The 23,546-nt window shown below is 40.1% G+C and overlaps 1 protein-coding gene across 5 annotated transcripts; it reads right to left on the reverse strand.

Moving 5' to 3' along the window:
* Nucleotides 1-8,418: 8,418 nt before the first annotated feature.
* Nucleotides 8,419-19,923, reverse strand: DAZL (deleted in azoospermia like). Of its 5 annotated transcripts, none has more exons than XM_027639486.1 (11): nt 19,810-19,923; nt 17,602-17,736; nt 17,189-17,280; nt 15,820-15,871; nt 14,604-14,670; nt 14,138-14,277; nt 12,747-12,827; nt 11,891-11,947; nt 10,712-10,813; nt 9,869-9,964; nt 8,419-9,270 (listed from the first exon to the last, which is right to left on the reverse strand). In XM_027639486.1, exons 1-11 carry the CDS (start codon nt 19,813-19,815, stop codon nt 9,217-9,219), a joined length of 882 nt encoding a protein of 293 aa, XP_027495287.1. In that variant the 5' UTR covers nt 19,816-19,923; the 3' UTR covers nt 8,419-9,216. The 5 variants fall into 5 exon arrangements, with proteins under 5 accessions (XP_027495287.1, XP_027495286.1, XP_027495288.1 ...); XM_027639485.1 differs by having other exon boundaries at nt 9,869-9,967; XM_027639487.1 differs by lacking the exon at nt 19,810-19,923 and adding an exon at nt 18,973-19,105 and having other exon boundaries at nt 9,869-9,967.
* Between the last annotated feature and the right edge of the window lie 3,623 nt (nt 19,924-23,546).

A 23,546-nucleotide genomic window follows, 5' to 3' on the forward strand; every position in this document is an offset into this window, starting at 1 on the left:
CAACTCTGGCTTGCCTGACCAGCAAGGAGGCATAAGCCCATCCTGTGGGGGTTGCATCAGTTTTAGCAGCACTATCCTCCAAGCTGCTCACTCCACCCAGCTCTTCCGTCCCATGGGTCAGGGCGTGGTGGCTTGTGACCTGATCACCATTTGTTTCACCTGAGATACTATCAAGTGGGCAGCGAATGCCAAATGCCCCTGATAGGGAAGGAGCAGCTGTAATTCCCACACAGCAAAGATCAACTCAGTTACCCCTCAGGGCATCCACTGTGACCACAGGAAGATACAACCTCTGTACCTCAGCCCAGTTAGCAATCATAGTCCCTTCTTAACAGAGTAGTAGATTACTCCTACCCTTTTCCTGTGCTTCATTGAATTTCTTTGCCTCGACACTCAGAGCACTGGGCAGAAATCACATTGCATCAGCACCTGCCCCAGGCCTTCGTGATGCTTTAACAGTTGGATTCCCCTGCTCCGCATCAGTTCTTAGCTGGCTGCTAGGCTGCAGCTGAGGCAGGGCTGAACATGAGCCAGCAGTGTTCCCAGCTGGGAAGAGCATCCTGGTTTCTATCACAAAGATAAGAGAAGCAACTGTGTCCCTGTACTGGGCTCTGGTGAGGCCACATATTGAGAACTGTGTTGGTTTGGATTCCTCACGACAAGAAAAACAATGAGTCACCACGCCATGTCTAGAGAAGGGCAAGGAACCAGGTGAGGGTCTCGAGCACAAGTCTGATGAGGAGCAGCTGAGAGAGCTGGGGTTCTTTAGCCTGGAGAAAAGGAGGCTCAGGGGAGATCTTATTGCTCTCTACAACTACCTGAAATGAGGCTGGGGGTCAGTCTCTTCTCCAAAGTAACAAGCAACAGGACAAGAAGAAATGGCCTCAAGTTGTGCCAGGGGAGATTTAGTTTTGATATTCGCAAAAATTTCTTCACACACAGAGTTTTCAAGCATTGGAACAGGAGGCCCAGAAAAGTGATGGAGTCACTCTCCCTGGAGCTATTTAGAAGATATGTAGATATGGCACTTAAGGGATTGTTTGTGGTAGATGTGGCAGCGTTAGGTTAACGCTGGTTGGACTCAATGATCTTAAAGGTCTTTTCCAACCAAAATGATTCAGATTTAGGTAATGTCCTCTGACCAATGCATATTTCTATTACCTACCTCACTGTTCCCCTGAAAGAAAAAGACTGAAGCGTGTGCTCCTAACGCATTTCTAAATGATTACTCCACCATGTGCATACAGGCTCCCCTTGGCATATTTTTAAAAAGGCATCATTTATCTTATTATGACATACAGAAGCCATTAATCCCATTTTAATAATTTAACTGCTACCTACATGCAGTTTAAAGTCAGCTGACATGGCAAGAACTGGATGGCTGCACAGCTGTGCTACAGGCCACAACACTGGGCTGTATGGCCCCTTCCCTCCCAAGGGAAACAATTCTGCCTCTCTGGTGAGACCCCACCTGGAGTACTGCATTCACCTGGAATACCAACCACAGGAAGGACATAGACCTGCTGGGTCAGGTCCAAAGGAGGGCCATGAGGGCTGGAGCACCTCTCCCATGAAGACAGCCTGAGAGCACTGTGATTGTTCAGCCTGGAGAAGACAAGATTCCAAGGAGACCTTACTGTGGCCTTCCAACACGTAAGGGAACCTGTAAGAAAGATTGAGACATTTTAATAGGCCCTCTTGTGATAGGACAAGTAATGGTTTTAAACTAAGAAGGTAGATGTATATTGGACAGAAAGAAGAAATGTTCTTCCATGAGGTCAGCAAGACACCTGAACAAGTTGCCCAGGAGTGGTGGATGCCCCATCCCTGGACATATTTATGGTCAGGTTGGACAGAGTTCTGAACAACCTGATCTAGTAATATATCTGTGCTCATTACAGAGGGGTTCACTAGACGGCCTTTAGAGGTCCCTTCCAACCCAAGCCATTATATGAAATGAACTATGTATGAATCTGCAGTTCTAAGCACAAATTCTTCCCCAGGGAAAGAAGACTTCTATTGAAATTGGTGGGTTTAATTGTTTTAATTGTTCTAGGAAAACCTTAAAAGAAGCTTAAGCATTCGTTTAACGCTCACTCAGTGTAATAAAGGAGCAAGCACAAAATAATGGGGGGAAATGGTTAGGTTTGTTCTAGCCAAAAAAAGAAAGCAGACTCCTTAAAACAATCATAGAACAGCTGGGGTTGGAAAGGACCTTTAAAGGTCATCTAGTCCAAACACCAAATAGTTCAAACAATACAATGAAATTTGAACACCTGACCTAAAGAACTACCTACAAGAACAGGTTAAGTTAAAAGCTTAGAGGGCATGATTACACACACTCCAAACACAGCAGGTTTACTGCAGACACAGAGGCACTGTCTCACAAGCAGTACCTCTAATACCCCCACTACATGAGAAATAAATTAACTACAGCATACATCTTTATTAGACTACATATTCAGAAGCTCCAAGATTCCATAGGGTAATTGTTTTAGGACTAGCAGCATGAGTAGCCTTATTTTCAGCTCTGACACTGTATTTTACAGCAGTATGTTTTTAAATCCTGCCCTCATTACTGTACTTGCTACAGTCTCCCAACCTTAAGGTAAACGAGCAGAAAACTCCCTTTTCATGTTTGTCTTGAGCACCAAGTACATATAAGTTCATATTACTGGAAAAAAACCTCCCTTTGAATTTATTCACAGAAGTAAAAGCCAGAAGAATCACTGGGGCAATACAAAAGCCAAGTTTGTATAAACTCAGCTGGGGCCTTCTTTTTTAAAACAAGTTACAGGTGAAGTATGTGTACTTGTGTCCCCTGGTGAAGCCTGAATTTTAGGAGTAGGAATAAAAAAGTACGAAGCAAATATCCATCTGGTTGTAAAGCTACTTTAGGATTTTCTTGAGATGCCATATTTCATCTGAAGAAGCCCCATTGTCTCGATAGCCTGGATCACTTTTTTAAAAAATTTTACTTTGTTAGCAACATTGAAAGTGGCAGACACTAAAGTTCTTAAAATATTCATCTATCCTAGAACGCTGGTCTACCAAGTCATTCCTGCAAGGAATACAGACTGTATACCTGTTAGAGGACTTTTAGGAAAAACCATTTTGTTTCTTTGTAGCAACTGAGGATCAGATCACCTTCATGTTAATACACAGTTCATCTTGGTTTAGCACACAAATACCTAGAAAGAAAAAAATATTTCCATTTTGACAGGGAATTAGTGTCTGTGCCAGACAATCATTCTAATGGAGATCCAAGAATGCCATCTGTCTGGCTGTCTCAGTCCAAGAACAATTCTGTCAGGGGGCAAAGCTTGTAAAGAAAGTATGAAAAGGCCAACAAGCAGCAAACTGGGGCTCTTCAGCCAAAACGACAAAATGGCGCCGAACAAGGGACGATAACGAGTACCCTGCTGGGTTACCCGCAGTCCCCGAAACCTGAACTGGGGGTAAGTTGAATCTGCATCCCCCAGGGGCTAAGTTAAATCTGTAAGCCCAGAAACCTGAACAGGGGGTAAGTTAAATCTGCATCCCCCAGGGGCTAAGTTGAATCTGTAAGCCCCAAGGGACTAAGTTGAATCTGTAAGTCCCCGACACTTGAACAGGGGGTAAGTTGAATCTGCATCCCCCGAAGCCACGGTCTGACACAGTAGCCGGTCGGTCTTGAAGCAGCACAAGAGGCAAAAGAGCTGGACTCCGTGCCCCAGGCGACCTCACAGGAGGGTCCTGGCCGACAACACCGCCGACGTCTTGTAAAGGGCTGCAACAGCGCGCTGAAGATTTATAGGTATGGAAAGACAAGCGGTGCTTTTATTACTCCAGTGCTTTTTATAAAAGTGGGGACTTAAGGGTATAGATTTGAAAAAAGAATTACCAGGATTGCTTGTGGCGGGGGTTGCTAAAGGTTGTTTTGTGGACCCTAATATAGTTTTTGATGAAGAGAACAACTCTTAGCAAAAGAGAGATCTAATGTCGCATCTATATGGAAGTCTATCCTGCTTTAAAAAGAGAAAAATTAGACGAACTGGCTTTGCGAGAGATGCTGCTTTCATGTAAGGGCCAGAGATTTGAAGCGAACGCTGTAACTGCCTTTACTATCTCTACTCGGAAAGAACTTACAGATAAGCTCTTTACTGCTGACTCTAAGGGAGAAAAAGTTGCTGCTTCCCTCCTTACAACTTGGCGATTGTTATCTGGAACAGTAAAAGACATTAAAGCACAGTGAAGACATTAGAATGCTATTAGACGCCATCATACGGAGAAATCGTGCAAAAGGGGAGTTGAGCGGGACCAGAGACAACAGAGCGGCCCCGGCAAAATGAACGCGGTGCTAGCGTCTCGGCAGTGCATGTCCAGGACGATCGAGGACGACGGCTGTGGAGTGAAAGTACTGCTGATGGACCGGGGATGAACTTTACGAACACTATGACTGAGTTCCATCTTAAGACGTTTCCAGCTTTTCATCTGAACTGTGCTGCGGGACTGCGCTGCGCATTTGTGGCTGTGTTCACGGCGCTGGGTGCTTGCGCCGCCGTGCTGAGTTAATGACGGTAGCAAAAGCTTCAGAAGGTGCAGTCGGGGGAGGGGGGGAAGCTGTTTCTCTCTTTTCCTCTTCCTCGCTACACCAGTCACCCCCTCTCTGAAACGTGTCTGTTTGCAAGTGTTTTCTCCCTCTCCTATGTTTTTGTCTGTTCTTAAGCAGACCCTGTGATTAGGTTAAGTTCCTTCTGCTGATTTTCTCTAGATGAGCCCGGCCCCTCCTCCTCCTCCTTCGTCCTTCGGCAGTGGGGGGCGTGAGGGGGGCAAAGACGGTAAAACACGGTAAAAAGGGAAAAACAATTTAAGAATAACGATGAGACAAAAGGGGATATAGTTCTGTCCCCTGCAGAAGTAGTTCTATTGCCTTTATGACAGAAAATCATTGCTCTATAAGAAGGGTTGAAGATTTTCAAGATAATATCCTGTTCTTTCTTACTACATTTGTCTTTCACATAGAGAGTTATGCAAGATTTACAGATTGCTGTGGGCACCTATGCCATAAATTTCCTTTGAATTATGAAACTGATAAGAAGTACACAACCAATGACTGCTTGAAAATGTGTGTGTGAGTGAAGAGTGTTTGAGGTGGCCACCTGAATGTTGTGTGAAAGAGAAAAGCTACATGAATGTGTGACTGTGTAAACTTAAAAATACTTTCTGACGGTATCAAGATTTTAGAGATGTGTAACATGATTCTGTTGAACCATAGTGAATCCTTATTCTGAATGGTATATGAATTCTTTAAATTCCCACCATGAGTAATTCCACTCTTATGAAAACTAGTGAGGTTTTAGTTATTTCAAGACTAGCCCTGTCTGACTAAGCATATGATCTAGACTGAAGTTAAATAAGAGGTTCTTACACAAATTTAGTGTTCTATTTCAGCCTTGTTTCAAAGGTTTATAGTGGTTAAATCTCAAGCAGAGACTTTCCCCTAGTGCTGTTCTTTTTTCATGTGTCATGCTGTCCCTGAGCTGTAGCTGTGTGAGCTGTGCAGAAGGCAGAGTCCTTTGACCTTTTCTGTGTTTTCGAGGATTTAAATTAGGAGTTGTCGATGTTACTGCCTTGGTTGTTCAACTCGTTACAGGGGGGGCCCTTGCAGACTGTCAAGGCCATCCTGCGTGCCTTCTCAAAACATCTGCAGCGCTGTGGAGAGTGTGTCTTCAGGCCTCCTGGCTGGAGGCCAGAGCAGACCAGTTAAGTTGATCAGTGTGACCAGAGCTGAAGTGTTGTTTTAAAGAGTCCTTATATATTGTCTTCAAAACCCCTCCCGTGCAACACCTGGTAGCAATATTAATTGTAAAACAGCACCTTGATTTAACTGAGTGGCTGTACACCTTTAGACTACAAGGCCCAGCTGGCACAAACTGCCTAGCCTGTACACAAAGGAACTGTAGAGCCTGGGTGAAACAGTAGAACAGCATTAAATTGCATTAGAACGGCGAGAGGTGCTGTATAACAGCACGAGGATACTCGCCCAGTCTCAATCAAGTGTTTTGCATATTAGTGTGGTAAAGATGTTAAGATTCCCTATCATCGGATTATATTCCCACAAAATTGAGAACAGCTGTGTAATAAATTTTCTTCTTTTCATGAGCATGATTGCCAGTGTTAAAACTCTTCACACCACTGATCATCAGAAAAACATGTGGGTTACTCGAGCAAATCAAACAAGTCAATCGTCCTTTTGTTTGTCTTTAGCATCTGCCTCAGGTCCTTTTCGCACTTGTTTATTTGGCATGCTTTTTAGTTCAGTGTATAGGTTGAACTTAGCGTTTACTGGTTAAGTTTCATCGTCGTGTGAGAGTGAAACAGTTATTTCTAATGCATCTGCCTGCCTTATAAAGGCTCTCAACGCCTCTTTGCCCTGGGATCCCCAAGAGTTAGATTTAATGGGATCACTGTCTGTACGTAACACAAGTGATAATGGGACTCAAACCTGTTTTATGTTAAGATTATTTCAATCTGAGTTAAGTGTTTATCAAAGCCACGACTTTTCCAGCTAGACTAATGTCACTTCACATACCCCAGGGTTTAATTACAAAAATACAAGAGACTATTGTGGTACTAATAACAGTGACAATCAAGGCCTTGGAGCATATAGAGCTGAAGTAAGGCCTTCCTCTCCAGGCATTAAGGTTAACAACACTGCACACATTTTTCCACCAAGTGTGTTTCTTATTTGTGATGACACAGTAGCAACTAGTCCTATAAACCCGTAGCTTCAATCTATTTTTGGTTCTATGTCTGAATAAGTTTTAAGTTTTGTTAAAGAAAACCTATGATGGTTATTGACAATTATTGTAATTTTAGTAATAGTTCGTGTTGCTTTTTCTTGTATTGTTAAACGTGTAAATGCTATGACAGAGAAAGTATTGTTGGCCTCAAATAAAAAGAGGGGTATTGTAGAGGGTTGGCTAGCAAGACAGGGACATATGGATATAGCTAAAGCTATGGATGAGCTGTTAGAGTATAGAACACAGCCTGTCTAAGCCGTGAGAAGATCTGAGATAAGGAAGTTACAGTGCCCTTGGACATGTTAATTGGCTGGTAAACAGGACACTGTGATTAGCAAAACAAAAAGTAACTGAAAGCCACCTGTGTCAACAAAGGAAGGGAGTGAAAAGACAGAATTAACATCTAAGTGTCAACAATGTTAGGGAGTAGAGTATATGAGGTCAACATTTAAGCAGAACCATATAGCTTTTGCAATATGTATGAGCTAATTATAAAGTGTATATTAAGCTGTTAGTAGTGATCAATAAAGGAAGCTTGCCGATTCTCATGTTAAGCGTCTCATTCTTCCCTGTCACGACATCATAGCTCTAGAACAGAAAAATACAATGCTTGCATTTACTTGGTATCTTGTCTAAACATCTGCTTCTTTTGACAAAGAGTTATCTTAATATTTAAAGGAGACCCAATGCTTTTGAGTCTCACACAGAACATACATACTGTGCACACAAGCCAAGGCAGATCCACCAAGCCTCACTACTGCCTGCTGGCTCACAATTAACACAGTCCACTTGATTTGAGAATACAAGAGGTACAAATTTCCAAGAAGCTTCAACCATGCACCCATTTTAGAAATGCCTTCAGCCACACACACATTAAATAGATGTTTCAACTTTCAGAATGCAACACAAAAGAGATTTACCTACTGTTTTTGTGCTATGTTTACAGGGTACTTCAAAACAACATTATAAATGCATGTTCTCAGTTACAGCTTGTTAGTTTTACTGGCATTTGCGCCAAAATGTACAATTCCAAGACGGGAATTTAAAAAAAAAAAATTCCCTAAGGATGTGGCTAACAAAACCAGCACAACACGATGTAATGGAAGAGAAAAAAAACGGGCACTTGTAAGGCCTTGGCTATGCATTTCCCTGTGATAAACCTTCTCAGCAGTCCTGTAAGAATAGTTCGTATCTAGCACCACCACTTCACACACACTGAACCATCAACTCACTCACCAGATGGTCCTGGGAGTAAAACTTGGTCAAATAAACAGAAAATGTGCACTCCGTGTAGGTATCTTGAGGTTTATGTCTTCTTTTGGTGTTGAGATTCTTCAGTGAGAGCGACACATACGCATTTCTGTGTTTTCTTATAGCTCCAGCATAAAGCTTTAAATATAGCCCAGGGCAAACAAATCAACTAGAACATCAAGTCAAAATGACATCTGCATTTGCAAAGAAACAATTACCTTTACCAGTAAACTGACATCGTCCCCCACCCCCCCTTAATTAAATTTATCCAGAACACTCCTGAGAAGCAGTCCTTGGACACTCGTAGTAACTGGAATTCTTGTACAGAGTATTAAGGTTTTAATAGCTTTACCAAATTATTAGTTAGATTTGTCACTAGAAATTTAGGTAGCCAAGGCAAAATAAAAATTTATTTCATTGTTTCAAAATACACAACTAAAATATACATGATTATTAAAATAGTCTTACAGCTAGTCTTTGATTAACAGTTTGCATCACACAACAAAAGCATATTTTAAATGCAGTATTTTCTCAGAATTTTAACATACAGATATTTTTAGGATTTTTTAATTAAAAAATCATAGTCTACTGAGTAGCCAATACAGATAATTACATTCTTGCACTTTAAGTTACATACAGAAATGTCAGGATTCTCTTCATTACTTACCCAAAACCAATAGTGACGCTCAAGACTGCAAGCACATAAAGCGTCAGTAATGAACACAATCACATCGATTATGTTGTCTAAAGGCAACTAGGACTTAAGAAGGGCTTCAGCTCAGTTACATCTTCTTTTGCCCTGATTTAAGAACTCAGTTTTAAAATACAATCTCTTGGGCAAATAACTATTTCCATTTTTAAACTGCAAAAATTAACCGGTCAGGGTGAGTCAAATTGTGGTTAAAGCAAACCTGTGTAATATGCAAAGTGTACGTTAAAACTCAGAAGAAAATCCACATGCAGCAAACAAACTGGGGAAGCACGCAAACAATGTAACTGAAGTTTGTCAACTCTTACAAACTTTAAACTTCAAATTACCCAAGCAGGAACTGTATCAAAACAGGTCGAACATGAACACAAACTTAACTTGAAGCAACTCTGAGAAATGTTATGCTGAATGTATTGCTGAACTGAAGTAACATCAACTTAATTAATTTAGATACTCTGAAGTCTTCATTTATCAAACACTTTTGAATCCCGTCCTTCCTTTTCGGAAGTGATACACTTTGCTCTCCTGGGATCAGATAAAACACAGGACAGCGGAAAAAACAAACAAACAAACAAACAAACAAATCAGATCATCAGAATAAGGTAACTGAAGTTTCACGAAAACTATATCGAGATGCTCTGTAGTTTATTCCCCGTCTACAACACTGATAAATACAGCCTCTGTATTCCCATTTCAGAAGACCACCTACCAACCTGAACTACAATTTATTGGTTAAAGCGGAGACAAAGCACAACTAGCCACCATCTACAGTGGGTAGGTAACTAACAGACTATCAAGGCTCGTAATGCAACATCCTCTGTATAAACTACATAGTAACCCACTGCTTTCAGCCATTTGTCACTGAGAAGTCACTATCCAGACTTATGCTCTTAATTGTCCATTAGCAATGTTCACCAATTCATGCCATCTTGATTAAAGTCATTGAACCCAATTTCAGCACTTCTTTCCAGCATTAAGCAATTGAGAGCCAAACATGTATAAGGAAGGAAAAAAATTCAAATGGCATTCCAGATATTAATCCCTTCATCTTTATTGTATCCTGTAGGTGAACAAATCGAAGGTCAGCTGTATTTTAAGATTGCTTTTTGCTTTCACTACATACCTTTATGTTGTCGTCTTGTGACAGAGAGTCATTCCTCAGCTGGTTCTCAGGATTAGACAGGCAGGACACTACTGTTTGCATGCCCCTCTCCACAGACTTCTGAAATACAGTTACAGGTGCATCAATACTGATTTTCTTAGTTAGGGTAGTACTACCTAGCAATGCTGGTGTGTCGTAGGGTTCACTTGGCATTCAGGATTGTTCTCAAATGCCGCATGTTCCCTGAAGTATTTGTCATTTTTTTCTCCTCCCTAACTTTTAATATTGGTAACTCATTATCCCCCCTTAGTGTTACATTATCTCCCCTCAGTGGAATAGGCTGGCTGGCAGCTGAAAAACAAATCTGTTTTAGAAAACTGAATTCAGAGCCAACTATTGGCTATACTGGGGTCAGCTTCCACAAAACAGTGAAAAAGAGAGTAACCACTACCAACACAGATGCTTGAAGCTTAAAACAAATCTAAAACAGCAGGTAGTGCTATCTAATATGCTTTTTTAGTACCTGTAATTTTCCCTAAATTTATTACAGATTAAAGTAAAGGTGATAGGTAAAGTTCTGTCACTTAAAAACGTTAGTATATTTAATCAAGTAGATCACACATTTTATACAGCCCTCAGCATTGCAGACAAGCACTAATAGTTTAAAGGAAACATAAGACTTCTGAAGTTGTACACATCAATCAGATACACAGGACTGAGCAACTGGCTATAAGTGGCAACCATAACCTAACGTCCTAGGATACCTGTCACAAGCCCTTGACCCAAGCCACGTAATCTTGATGTGCAAATTTCTGGGAATAGGATTTATGGTAATGAATATCAAAGTTTTGAGAAAGACTTTACCTTTTGTGGGCTGTTAGCAGGTAAGTGCACGGGCTCAGGAATAGCACATTCCGTCTGTATAAATCCCGGATCTTCAGAGTGATGGTTTACTGATGCATAAACCTGTATAGTTTTATAAGTATTGCAATACTTCAGTAACACTGCATGCACAGTTATATTCTCACTGATCCTCATCTATCTATCTGTAAAGCTGTGCCAACTCTATCTTCACACTTCTGCCAGAAGTGTCCCGAGTGGGAAAATGCTGTATGCTGATCTGTTTTATTAAGGCAGTTACTAATGGTACTTTCAGTTGCTTAACAGAGACAATTCAAGAAGAGTTGTCACTCATAGTCAAGCTTAAAACATCTAATAACGAAAGCCCTACTCAGTCCTACTCTGAAGACTCTTTGACCTGCTACCATTTAATTGTTAAGTGAAATACTGTGGCTGTATCACACTCATGGATGTTACTGAACAAAAATTACTTCAAGCCAACAGGGTAATCAGTATTTCAGCAACTTCTAAAAACTTTCAGAAAAAGAGTATCATTCAGAATAAAATTATGTATTACAGCTTTTAAACACTTAATTGAAACTGCACTCAATAACCACAAGATTATACCTAAAGAACACAAAAATGCCCCAAGAAGCAACTTTAAGTTCCAACACTGCTAAAGAAATACACAGTATTTTTCCTCTCTCCATAGATGTCACTTGTATAAAGTCATAGAGCGCAAGTAATTTCTTTAGAAGCCAGCAGCACCATCTACAGTTTGTAGCAGCCTGGGAAATGATTTTTAAAAGCTGTCGAAAGGAGCCAAAAATAAATCAGTATTTGCAAAGAACATTGAAACTTTTTAAATTTTAAAAAAACATTGTCCATCAGGTCATCACTTATTTTTCCTCTGACTTTTCCTGAAAAGACCGATTCCATTCATGTTAAAATTCCAGAGGTCTGTGACCAGAATGTATAGAGTAATGCCATAAAACAGGTAGGTCTGTTCTGTCTGGTAACTCAGAAAGGCACCACTTCAGTAGAAATCTTAAACAATTACATGCTCTTGACAGCAAGATTTTTATAGATCTGATTACATACAGATCCAGACAACAAATACTTTGATTTTTTTTAAGTATCAAACAGTAAAAATCACATGCTAATTGAGAAGACGGTTTCAGAAGTTTAACTTTGTAGACTCACCAGACCAGGAGGCATAACATAACTTCTTTGCTCCCCAGCAACCCACTGTGGTTGACCCTTAAACAAATATTGGACAAGAACCAGCTTTTTAATCCATTAATTTCCAACACGGACAAGTAACTGCTCTGCAAGAGCCACCATTTATATCATTTCATGTCTGGATTTTTTCACTAAACAACAGTCTATACCTTTATGTCCAACAAAATTGCTTATGTTATTTAACTGTCTCCTTCCTCTTCTCATTCCAAATTAAAAAAAAAAAAAGATTTCTAAATATTAGGGAAAAATAAGGGAAATCACAGCAGCCACACTGAAATCAATCTCAAACCTCCAGCTGCTTCCAGTTTCTAAACTTTTAGTTTAAGTTTAATAACAGGTCTTACCCACGCGTTTCACTTCTGAGTTCAAAACCCACTATCAGTCAGTGCCTTCTCTGATGTTTTTAGAGTGCCAGAGTGCATCCCCCCTATATACACCCCACATTTGTATAGTCTGCTAAGACTTTTAAGTAACCTAACACCAGCTACCCTTGCTACAGCATGTACAAACACAAAGCTCCTTCCCACAAGAAAAAGTTCTACTAATCCATGTACTTTTTTCCTAATTTGGAAATTGTTTTATCACTGTGTATTTAAGGAAACAAAAACTATATTCTATTAAAAGAAAACAAAGCATATACTAAGGTATTCAACAGTTTCCATCTTATTAGAATAAAAATATCACTAGGTTTTAATATCTGCAAAGGAAGAGCTGAAAGAAAACAGAATTCACAGAAAGATCAGACTTCAGTTAACATTTCATTACTGTTCTGTCAGGTATCCAAGAGCCTTTCTGCTGCTACTAAAGCTTTACATACCTGATAGTTATAAGCCGGTTGATATCCTATGGGAACTTGCTGCTTTAGCAGTACAGTTGGTGATGAACTGTAGGGATATGGCTGCAAATAAAGCTTTGTTTTTAAAACTGCTAGTTTGAAGCAAGATAAAAGTACTTTTATTTGTAGAGGTATTAGCTAGAAGCACGTTTTCAGAAGTATGTGGCTATACTGTTACTTCAGTTCCTGTTCAGACTAGGCTCACTACTTAAAAGAGACCCTTACAGATTTCCCACGGGGCTTGGCTTCAGCATTTCAGGCACTAATAATCTCTAGTAAGTGGGATTCTAAAGTGTCTTAGACATCTACAAATCCCATTATCTGCTTGTAGCTGATCTTTGAAGTCATTTCAGAAGAGTAAGTTACGCCATAAACTTTCTGTAGTAGACCTGAAGCAGACTAACTACTATACAATAACGGATACAGCCTGAAGATCAGTTTCTAGGAGCCAAAGGAAAGCTAAATACTCCAGTTCAGACATTTTACAGTATTTCTTCCCTGTAACTACTCTGACACAACAATAACCTGGAACCTTTCTTCAGAAAATAGTTTAAAGGCACATTCCAGCATTTAAGTGAGTATTTTTCTTCCTACGCTATTCTACCTTCCCAATGAACTTAAGAGGATCAGCAAGAATACTGTTATCAAGCTCTCTGCCTTATTTCTGTGAGTCACTGCAGTTTGCTCTTCTTCACTTGCTTAAAATATAGAAAGCAAAATCAGTTGGTAATTAATACTGCCCTGCTGCATTGCCACAATATGCAGGCTAATGCAGTATGAGTCTAATCTGGTCTGTTCACAGTACAGGACTCACTCTACCTAAACCTTATCCGAAGTATCAATACAGTGATGCCCTGCAGGCAATACTGTACTGGCCACAGCTATTAGCAGCAGATGCAGTACAACAGCATCTGCTGTTCTTAAGACACAACAGCAGTTTAAAACCAAGAATCTGCTTGGCTAGGAGGAGACAAGAGTACCAGAGACAACTTCTGGCTCCATACTTGTTTACAAAAATACATTTTGAAGCTTGTAGTTTATTCTGAGGCAGGACAGCAATACATTAAAAATCTGGACAGATCTGATTTGTTAAGTACATCAACAAGAAACAAGATCACTTAAGAACTGTTAAATAATTCAATCTTAGCTCCACCTTCAACAGTTCTCATTCTTAGAAGGTATTTTCCTCTTTATAAAGAGATCGCAACACAAGCAATTTTTCAAGGTTGCTGGCATTCTTTTGAAGTGAAGTCGTGTGCTTCTTACTCAGGAAGATAACATGAAAACAAGGAGGCAAATCAGATTGGAATCTGATCTGATTGCACCTTCAAAAATATTTAATTATTCAAAATCAGTGCCATGAACAGCCTTACCTGAACATACGGTGTTACTGGGCTCATTATAGGTGGAGGCTGAAAATACGTCTCTGTATTCTGACTACCCCATACACTGTGGAACTGTGGCGGAGAAGGACCAAGGACAAAGGATCTGGGATGTATGGAAGAAGTTTGTTCTGAAGCAAAGAAAAGACAGTATTAAGGCTTTTTCACATGTATTTCCTTAAGAATTTGAAATTAAGCTGAAAAAAATCTTGACTTCTGACTTTTAAATTTAACTCAACATTAACTCTATTATATTGTGCTACCAACCCAAGTTTTATTATCACAGCTGTACATCATTTATACAAGTGAAGTCATAGAAGTCAGAACACCAAGGTTTAATTGTAACATACATACTGCATCAGATGAAGAGTATCTGCAAGAATACTGATGCATAATTAAGAAAAAAACCTGTTAATACATATTTGTTATATGAACAATTTTATTTAGATATACTTACTCAGGTTTTGTTGCTTCCTAATCGCTGGCCCCAGTTTCAGCTTTTTGCCGTGGAAGTTGATTTGTGTCTGAAAGACAGTTAGTTCTCTGTAAGGAATCAGCAAGGTGACTGGTTTGTGGGATTTTAAGGAGACTGGACTCTGCTTCTACACCACAGTACCATCAACTCACAAACGGGTGCAACAGCCTTGATTCTCCTCTCCTTCTTAACACTGCATGTCTTTTATCTTTAATTTCCTGCAATGCTCTCAGCACTCTCATTTGCCTACTCACTGCCTCCACACTTGTTTCATATCACTTGCCTTAACAGCAACATGTGCTACTAGTAGCTTGCAATCACATATTAGTGACTGTCAGCCCTGTGGTTTTATACATACAAGTTTTAATTATTCTTGCCTCAGTGAGAATATTAATACAGAGTGACCACAGCCTAGGTTCCCTTGAAACTCTACTTACATTGCCACTTCCCTTCGTTCCCACCAACTTCCTGACAGGCTTCACGTAACATGTTAGAAACTGTCCACCTATACTAAAGGAAATGACTGCTTCAGAGAGGGAACTATTTCAATACATGTATTTTCACAGTTACTGTACTCAGTTTAGGGAGAAAGAGGGAAAACAAAAAGCTCTGTCCATGGTTTGAGACCTACTGAAGTCCATCAGAACCAAGTAGCTGATTTGGCTGTAAGCACTGAGATTTAAAATTTCTCCGATAATGAACTGTAAGAGCAGAAGGGCTGTAACAGTTCTACCCCTCATCTCCTGTGTTAACTATGGGAAAATTTATAACACGTGAACAGCTGCAGCACAGTCCAAGAAGCTTAAAAAATACTTGCACTCCAAGTACCACCAAAATGCACAAAATACTGCAAGAGAAACATACTGCAGCTGCTGAGATGTCAAGTAAAAAACTGTCTTCCATGATAATGTTATCTCCAATAATAAAAGGTCTGTGTATCTGACATAAGGACAAGGATTCTATGACAATCATCCACTACAAAAAGCAAGCATCTAAACACACCAAGGCTAACACTAATTTTGTTTCTTACTTAAGTAAATACATAAAGATACAACCACCGGCAGACAGTTGATCAAGTTTACTTTTTTGGCTGCCCTAGACTTTCCTAGTTCTAACTTACTCTACGTAAGTTGGCTTCTCCTGAACCTGTCTCTAGCCTTCATAAATCAACTTCAAATAATTTAGCAAAAGAGCTTACTTCTACTATTTTTTGAACATCCACATTCTCCAGGAAAGACACAAATCCATATCTAAAAAGGAAAAAACAGGTTATTCAGTGATCAGAGTTTGATTTGATTGTTAGAACAAGACCAGTTAACAACATATATGCCAGGTATGTTATATTGCACGTCAAGTAGGACATTAGTTTATGATTCAGCCTGAGAAAGTATTTACTGCTAACTAGCAGCATCTACTACTAGGCCAGGTGAAAGAAACTGAATGACAGATTCTAGACTAATATGAAATAGAAATAAAGATTATTTTTCCATTTCAGCTTCTTAAAATGAGTACTGCTGTTGGTATTAATAACTCAGAAAGGTAAAAAAATTAAGATCTGAACTATCATCAAATTTTGTATTTACTATAGGGGTCTGGACAAAAGCATTAATTACAGGAACAGTGACACCAGTGGGGGAAGCAATCCTTGAAGAGATTTTTCTCTTTGTTTCACTGCCTCCTTAGTTTACTGTATTAAAAATTGTGTCCAGTTTATCAGGTCAGTCAATTCATTATCAATATTCAGAACATGCACTGGTTAATTGCACATCAGGATTCACTGTAAGGACGAGCAATGGATATGAGCAAATAAAACTCATTTCCAGCTCATGCATTACTACATACGCCTAAAAAAATGTGACTTCTTTGAATCTATGCATAGAACCTTAGAAAAAATTGTGCTGGAGAAAACCCCAGAGGGTGCAGTCTCCTCCTTGAAGCAGAGATAACCTCAAAACAGGGATAGCTTCCCCAGAATTCAATAGGCTAAGGTCCTACATTTCCTTATTTAAGGGTTTCACCAAAATAATCCAGATTTTTTTCTATATACCCAATGGGAATTTCCCTAGTTTGAACTTTGTTCACGTACTCAGTTTCACTCTTTACCCAAGTGAGTTTGGGTTGTTTTACTCTAGAACTTATCACCAAGTGTCAGAAGAGTGCAGTCCCATTGCTCTGAATAAACCATCTTGATTCTCTTAACCATCCTGAACTCTCTCTAGATTTTTAACTACTCTCACCATCAGAAAAGCTCTGCAGAAGAACTGTCTGCATAAGCATGACACAAGTTTAAAGCTTTGCTTCCACTGGTTAAGGGACAATAACCCTCTTTTCCTTGAACGGATAGACTGAAGCCAGAAAAATCAGGCTGTTCTTTTTAAGATTACACAGACTTAGTTAGGGGCAATACGGATTTACTGTTTTAACAGTGTTAATTCACCAAAACAGAAAACTACAGCTAGCACTACGGCTTAAGCGTGTCAAGTGTGTTGCTAAGTATCTGCTCATATTACCTGTGATAGAATTATGCATAAGCAGCAATTTAAAACAACCACTCATGTTGTACTCACCCTTTCGAAACACCAGTTCTGTCAGTGATTACTTTCACCTCTTTCACAGCACCGTATTGTTCAAAGACAGTCCGAATTTCTGCCTCTTTCATCTAAAAGAAAACGAAGTCTTGAACTTCTTCAAACACATTCAACTGACTTAGAACTGACTTAAAGCAAACAGTACCATCCTTTTAAGCCCATCTCCTACTACCTTAAGAACTAAAGGTTTGTTTTGGCACACCTGTTCCAAAATTCTCCTATGGTTTTTCAATACCTTAAGACTGGCAAAATGCACACATGAAAAAAAAACCCAAACAAACCCCACCACCACTATGCAAAAAAGCCCCCCACAAACCCGGAGTTAAATTTCCATTTTCGTCCCACTGAAGTACATATCTTAAACAATTAAAAGTATATGAATATATAAATACCCTTAAATCAATTCCACCAACGAAGACTGTGTTTGGCATGATTTTTCCTTCTGGTAAAACATAACCTTGACTGACTGTTGATGAATAGGTGTTACTCTCTGAGGCACTTGCACACTGGGTCTCCACATTTACAGACTGAAAAATATCACCAAGAAGACTTATTACAGTCAACTTATTACACTTTAAGATAGCAGAATGCCTGCAGCTTCCTGTAAATATCACATAGACATTAACGACAAAAATGAAGCAAAAAGTGAGAAGACCACTTCTTTGGCTGCCTACCCAGCTAAAGGGCATTTGAACTGCAACCTCAAACTGAGGTAACTGTTGGCTTCTTTCTTTCTAGATCTGTTCCAGCAAACCATGACAGAAGTAGTATTCACTTTGCTGTGCAAATTCTCTGGCAGCCTAGAACGGGAAACAGCTCTCAGCAGAAGTACCCACCCAGCAAGAAGCAGAACCAGCCCAAGGAAGCAGGCTGGTGCACACATACTGCTGGTACACCCTTGGCTGCCGTGGAAGAGGAGCATTCGTGTCTCACTAACGATGCAGAACAGAACCTTTAAGGATAATACACTTATTTAACCCTTTTACACATTAAATAGCTGAAAGAATAAATAGGCTACTTAGACATTCTGGCAATTTGGTAAGCATCAAAAATAAGCTTTAGTAGTTGTTAATAAAAGTGCTTCTTAGAACTCGAAAAAGAGATGAAAAATGCACAGGGGTGAGAGCCTCACAGTATGAACACAAGAAACACAATCTTCCTTTAAAGCTGATTTTCAAGACTTCAGTACTCTGATGCAGAACTTTTGCCAACTCAAAAATAAATTTCAGCTTACTGGAATTAACATATCTTTTTCCTTTTCTCATCACAAGGTAAAATTAGTCAGTTTGCTCTCTCCATTATTCCAGCAAGCACGAAGTTTAAGTTGATGCCTGGAAATTGGACTAACGTCCTCATTACAGTAGTCTTTTGGCAAAAGAAAAAGTGAAAATAGACTATTGTTGGGGCCAGATGGCTGCTCAAATGGGTTGCAAATATCGCTCAATTTAACGCTCGTCTAGGAGTGGAAAACCTTTTCTTCTGGACACAAATGCACAAGTTCCCAGTTTCTCAGGCTTCCCGCTGGACTCAACACGCTCTTTGCTTAAAGTAAGCATTACACTTCCTGCCTTTTTTTTTTTTTTTAAATTTTAACATTTAAACCCTACGATTCACGTCCCGCTGCGCAGTTTCCATGACAGCCCTCCCACCGCAACCTTCCCGATGGGCACTAAGTGGAGCCCTCAGCCCAGCACTGCACGCTAACAGCTGATACTAAAGAGGCTTAAAAAAAAAAAACACCACAAAACAAAAGAACACTTCACTCGTATACTGTCTGAAGCATCTACGCTTCAGTCGCAAGTCTCGTTTTTCAAATTAAAAAAAAAAAACCAAAACACTAAGAACAAATAGGAAGTGAGCTGTCGGTGCGCGCTCCGACGGCAGCTGCTCCAGCTCCCCACACGGCGCCGGCAGCTCACTGGGCGAGGGCGGAGTTTGTTTCTGGTGGGTGAGGGAAGCTGAAACGGGGAACCTCGGGCGAGCGGGACCCGTGGTTGCCGCCGCCACCATTTTAAGCCCTCGCACCTCACATGCCCAGCGCCGACGTGCCGCGGGGAAGGAGGTTTCGCACTCCTCAGATCCTCTCTGAGGACAATGGAAGCTGTTCAGAAGCCCCCGACAAGGGTTCCCGCCGACCCTAAGCGCGGCGGGGTACGCCGCCCGGGGACAGGCGAAGCGCCGTGCGGAGGGCGGCAGCACCACCGCGGCAGCGAGCGGCTGAGTCCATATGGCGGCGCCGCCGCCATAAAATGGCCGCTCATGGGTGTGAAGGGCGGTCCGTCGCCAAGCCCTCGCCAGACCGTAAGGCCGACCCCCACCTTCCCTCGCACAACTCCGTGGCTTTTCACTCGCGGCATTCCCTCCATAATCTTAATCCCTCATCTGGTTAGATTTTAAAACCTTCGAGGTGTTTTAAATGCTGGTAGCCCTCAGGGGCTCCACCCCGTCACACCGCTATAAAGCAACATAACTCCGCCTGATTACCCTCTCTGTAATAAATTTCTTCCTGGTGGCTCCGCGTTCATGCGCCTCGCATTACCTCCCAGCACCCCAGTACCCACTGTCCCGGGACGGCGCCTCTTTCTCTTCCCTCCACCTACCATCATTCACCAAAGCCGAAGTTGCGCCCACACACCAAAAAACGAGGCTTTTCAAATAAAAGCAGAATGAAACTTTTTGAGAAAACCTGGGGACAGTATAGCCAGGTGCTCGATGTCACCTGTGAAAGAAAACCGACACCCCCCGCGGCCGCCTTCTTAAGGAGCCCCAAGTGGAAAGGGGCGGGGAGAGGTTTACACCAACCGGGGTGGCTCTCTCACATTCGTTCTCTCCGCCCCTCGTGGGGAGCCCCGGGGTCCGTGGTGTTGATGGTCCTGCTGCTGTTGCCACCACCGGCCCGGTTGGGGCGACCGCGGCGGCTGTTGCCGCTGCCGCTGATGATGATGTTGATGCTTCTGCTGATGGCCATGCTTCAAAAGAACTGGAGACAAAGGGATGAGGAAACCGTGGCTTTTCTTTGTTGGGAAATGAGATTAGGCCTGCCATTTGCGGCATTGTTGTGCGGGATGTTGCTGCTGAGTGCTTGTGATGGAGCAGCTCTTGGCATTTTGACGAGAACTCGCTCTAAACTTGGTTTGTGGCACTGGTGTGTTGTTGAAGAAGCTTTGAGACAAAGCTTTTCAGACAGAAGCTGTAGCTTTCTCATCGCTGTTTTCATGAACCAATGTTATATAGCTATTCTAGAACAATCTGTTTCCATGACGGGCTGTATTGAAAAGCAACTTGCTGTTTCATCACCAGTGGCTGAAGACCTTTCTAGAAGAAAACTCTCTGGAAGCCCTTCTGGTTCTACAATAAGGCAACAGAGTTTGGAAATAAGTTTTAAATAGTTTTTTGCTACTGGTGTCAGATGTTTAGAACAGACACTTATTTTTGAAAGTTCCAGGGAGAGGGGAAACTTATGGATGTCTTGACAAAATTAACACAACCTCTAACTTAGCTAGTTAGTAAAATATTTTATTTACGCAGGGGTTTTTAATGGCAAAAGCATAAGAATGATCCTTTTTTAGGATGAAAAATGAAAGTAGAAGGCTAAATTGATAAACTGGAATGTATTTAACGTAAGCTGTTTTATTCCGATGAAATTTTATTTCTTGTAATGCTTAGAGGTTTTTTTTAACAGTGCACCAAGGGATATGAGTAATCACATATTAAAAGTAAACTGCTGCACTAGATATACCTGGACCCAGAGTTGGTTTGGGTAATAGCAGTAACAAAGCCCTGATCACAAAAGTAGTATTTCTGTTAACCGTAGGAGAGATTTTGTTAAAGCTGCTGGGATTGCAGTATTATCTAAAGGTAAGTGTTGGCTTTCCTGCAGCTAATGCGTCCTTACTTAAATAAAAGACATTCTACAATACTTTATAAGATCTATATTTTTATTTGCAATGGCTGAGATTTTGAAAATGGACTCCCAACAATGAGGGGAAAATAATACATAGTATTTAGTTTAAAAAAGTGGAATAATATTTGACCTTAGGAGTGACAACAAGTTAGTATGACTATTTCTTAAGTGCAAAGGGAGTATTTCTCCTTTTAATAAATCCTGAAACTAAACCTAGTCTTAATTGTCCAAAATAGAGCAGAAGCCAGATTGGGAGGTGGATTGAATGTGTACTTTACTTTCTTTACTCCTCTTTTATGGCCCTAACTGGAAGTATTCGGAAGGATTTCTTGTTTGCTATTAAATGGAAGATAGCTGTCCTGAAAGTGATAATATGAATGCTGGTCTAAGATAAAGAATTCTTTATCTTTGGCTGTAGAAATTATGGTGAATGTTGTCCTCTTTTAACAAATCTAGTGTGATTCCAACGCAAAAGCAGAACAGTGTAGTTGCTGTAGAAAAGCAACCCTTAACAAGGCATTATAGATTCTAGTTCTGTGAAGCAGTCCTTCTGAGCTTCTGTGGGGTGGGTTTGAGTCAGGTTTGTGTCCTGTTTTTCTTTAACTTGCTATTAGCTTCTAAAATTATAGAACATCGGTTGCTTAAAATAAAGGAGAGGGTAATTTATCTTCTGCTGCCAATACACAAATCTCAAAAGGGGTGGGGGGAGCGGAGTAGGAAATTATTGTCTTTGTTTTATCAATATTGCTGTTGGAAGAGTTATTGCTCAATAGATTTTTGATTTTTTTAAATTTAGTTTGTTAAATGCACTGAGTAGCAGAAGAAGAAACAAATTTTATATTTTGCTACACCATATAGTAATTACCACTTTAATACACAGGTATTCTTTTGCCTTTTTTTTCATTAACTAGTAAATTTGTAAATCAATTAATTTGGTAAATCAGAATAATGCAGGGAGAGCCTCCGTTTTCAGATCTGATAGGCTGCAGTGGATGAGGATTCTACAAAAAATGTGATGAAAAATTGCTAATCTGATAGAAGTATTAGTGGTTACATCTTGAAATTTAATAGTCAGAAGTACAGAACTACATACCTTAAAGCTCGGGTTAGATTTAGTCTTCCTAGAAGTAGAACTAAAAGTGGATAGCAAGAGTATCATACAGCATTTGAATTTTTACAGCATTTCTCATGACTCTACAATTTTGGGACCTTTCCTTGAGAATCATGTTGAGTCTTTCTGTAAAGCTAAAGCAGCTAACTTTTCTGAGAGGATATGTGAATGTGAAAACAAGGATATAAAAAGTATATTCAAGCTATTAGGTTAAGAAAAAGAGTATAAGTTTTAGACAAGCGTGCCAGAGAAAAAGATGCTGAGTTGCCAAATAGAATTTGAATGTCTGTTTTCTGAGTTTCCTATTTTGTGCTGAAGAGAAAATGCCACATATGTTTCACAGCAGTCAGTTTTAAAGGGTTATTCTATATCTAGTTAAGTTTTGGACATTTGGTTTATGGTTGTTTGCATTGGGATAGCTATTTAAGGGGATATATTATAATATTGTGATGAATATTTGCCTTTAAAAAAAAATTCCATGCTGTTATAATTTGCATTGAAACCCCTAATAGAGTTTCTATTGGCCTCAGTAAGCAAACCCGAATCCATATTCTTACTGGCATGCTAAAATCCTTTGAAATGTAGTGGATCATTTGTAGACTGATTTTTCTTATATTTTTCTCCCCTTGATTCAGATGAAAACCAGACAATTATTTTCAACATTAATCCATTTACTTAGTTTTCAGTAGTGGAATTCTTTTAAGAGGTCATTTTTCTAGAAACTGCATTATTTTAGAACACTTTAATTAGTTTGATAATAAATTTAACTCATACAGGCAATAATTAAGTGAAAACTTAAGACCTAAACCATATATACTTGAGTTATCCATAATCTTAAGTCAGGACAATGCTGAAATCATTGTATGAAGTTGTTCTGTGGTCAAGTCTATATTTAACATTACCAGTTAATTAGGATTAGCCTTTAGGCATTTAAATTCTGACAGGTTCTTTAAATTTTAACCCCAATAACTTTAATCACTGTAGGAAAGCTGATACACACTTTATTTTGTACTATAGCTTTGAAAATACTCCATGATTTTTTTCCTATAAATTTCTCTGGTCACTTCTTGAACTCAGGCCTGCAAAACACAGTTTGGCACCAGGGACCACAAGGCAAATCGGCATTCCATGGAAAAAGTATTTGATTGCTTAAGCTTTTCTCCTGACAATTAGAGCCATTTCATTCAGGACTTAACAGACAATGTTGGTGCTTTTGTCACATTTTTATGCCATGCACGATTTTACAAACTTTTGTCGTGCCTATCTTTCAGCCGCTTTCGGGTTACAGCGTTAGCTGAGATTTGCTTAGCCTCCCGCAGGGG

The sequence above is a fragment of the Corapipo altera genome, unplaced genomic scaffold (genome assembly GCF_003945725.1).
Source record: "Corapipo altera isolate COAL_440 unplaced genomic scaffold, ASM394572v1 44, whole genome shotgun sequence".
NCBI lineage: Eukaryota > Metazoa > Chordata > Aves > Passeriformes > Pipridae > Corapipo > Corapipo altera.

What these genes read in the sequence shown, in the direction of transcription:
- DAZL (XM_027639485.1), bottom strand. An exon ending in TTGGTGGAATTGATTTAAGG is followed by an intron (nt 17,281 to 17,601) that starts GTATTTATATAT and finishes GTTTTCTTTTAG; the next exon opens with ATGAAAGAGGCAGAAATTCG. An exon ending in CAGTAACACCGTATGTTCAG is followed by an intron (nt 12,828 to 14,137) that starts GTAAGGCTGTTC and finishes CTTTATTTGCAG; the next exon opens with CCATATCCCTACAGTTCATC.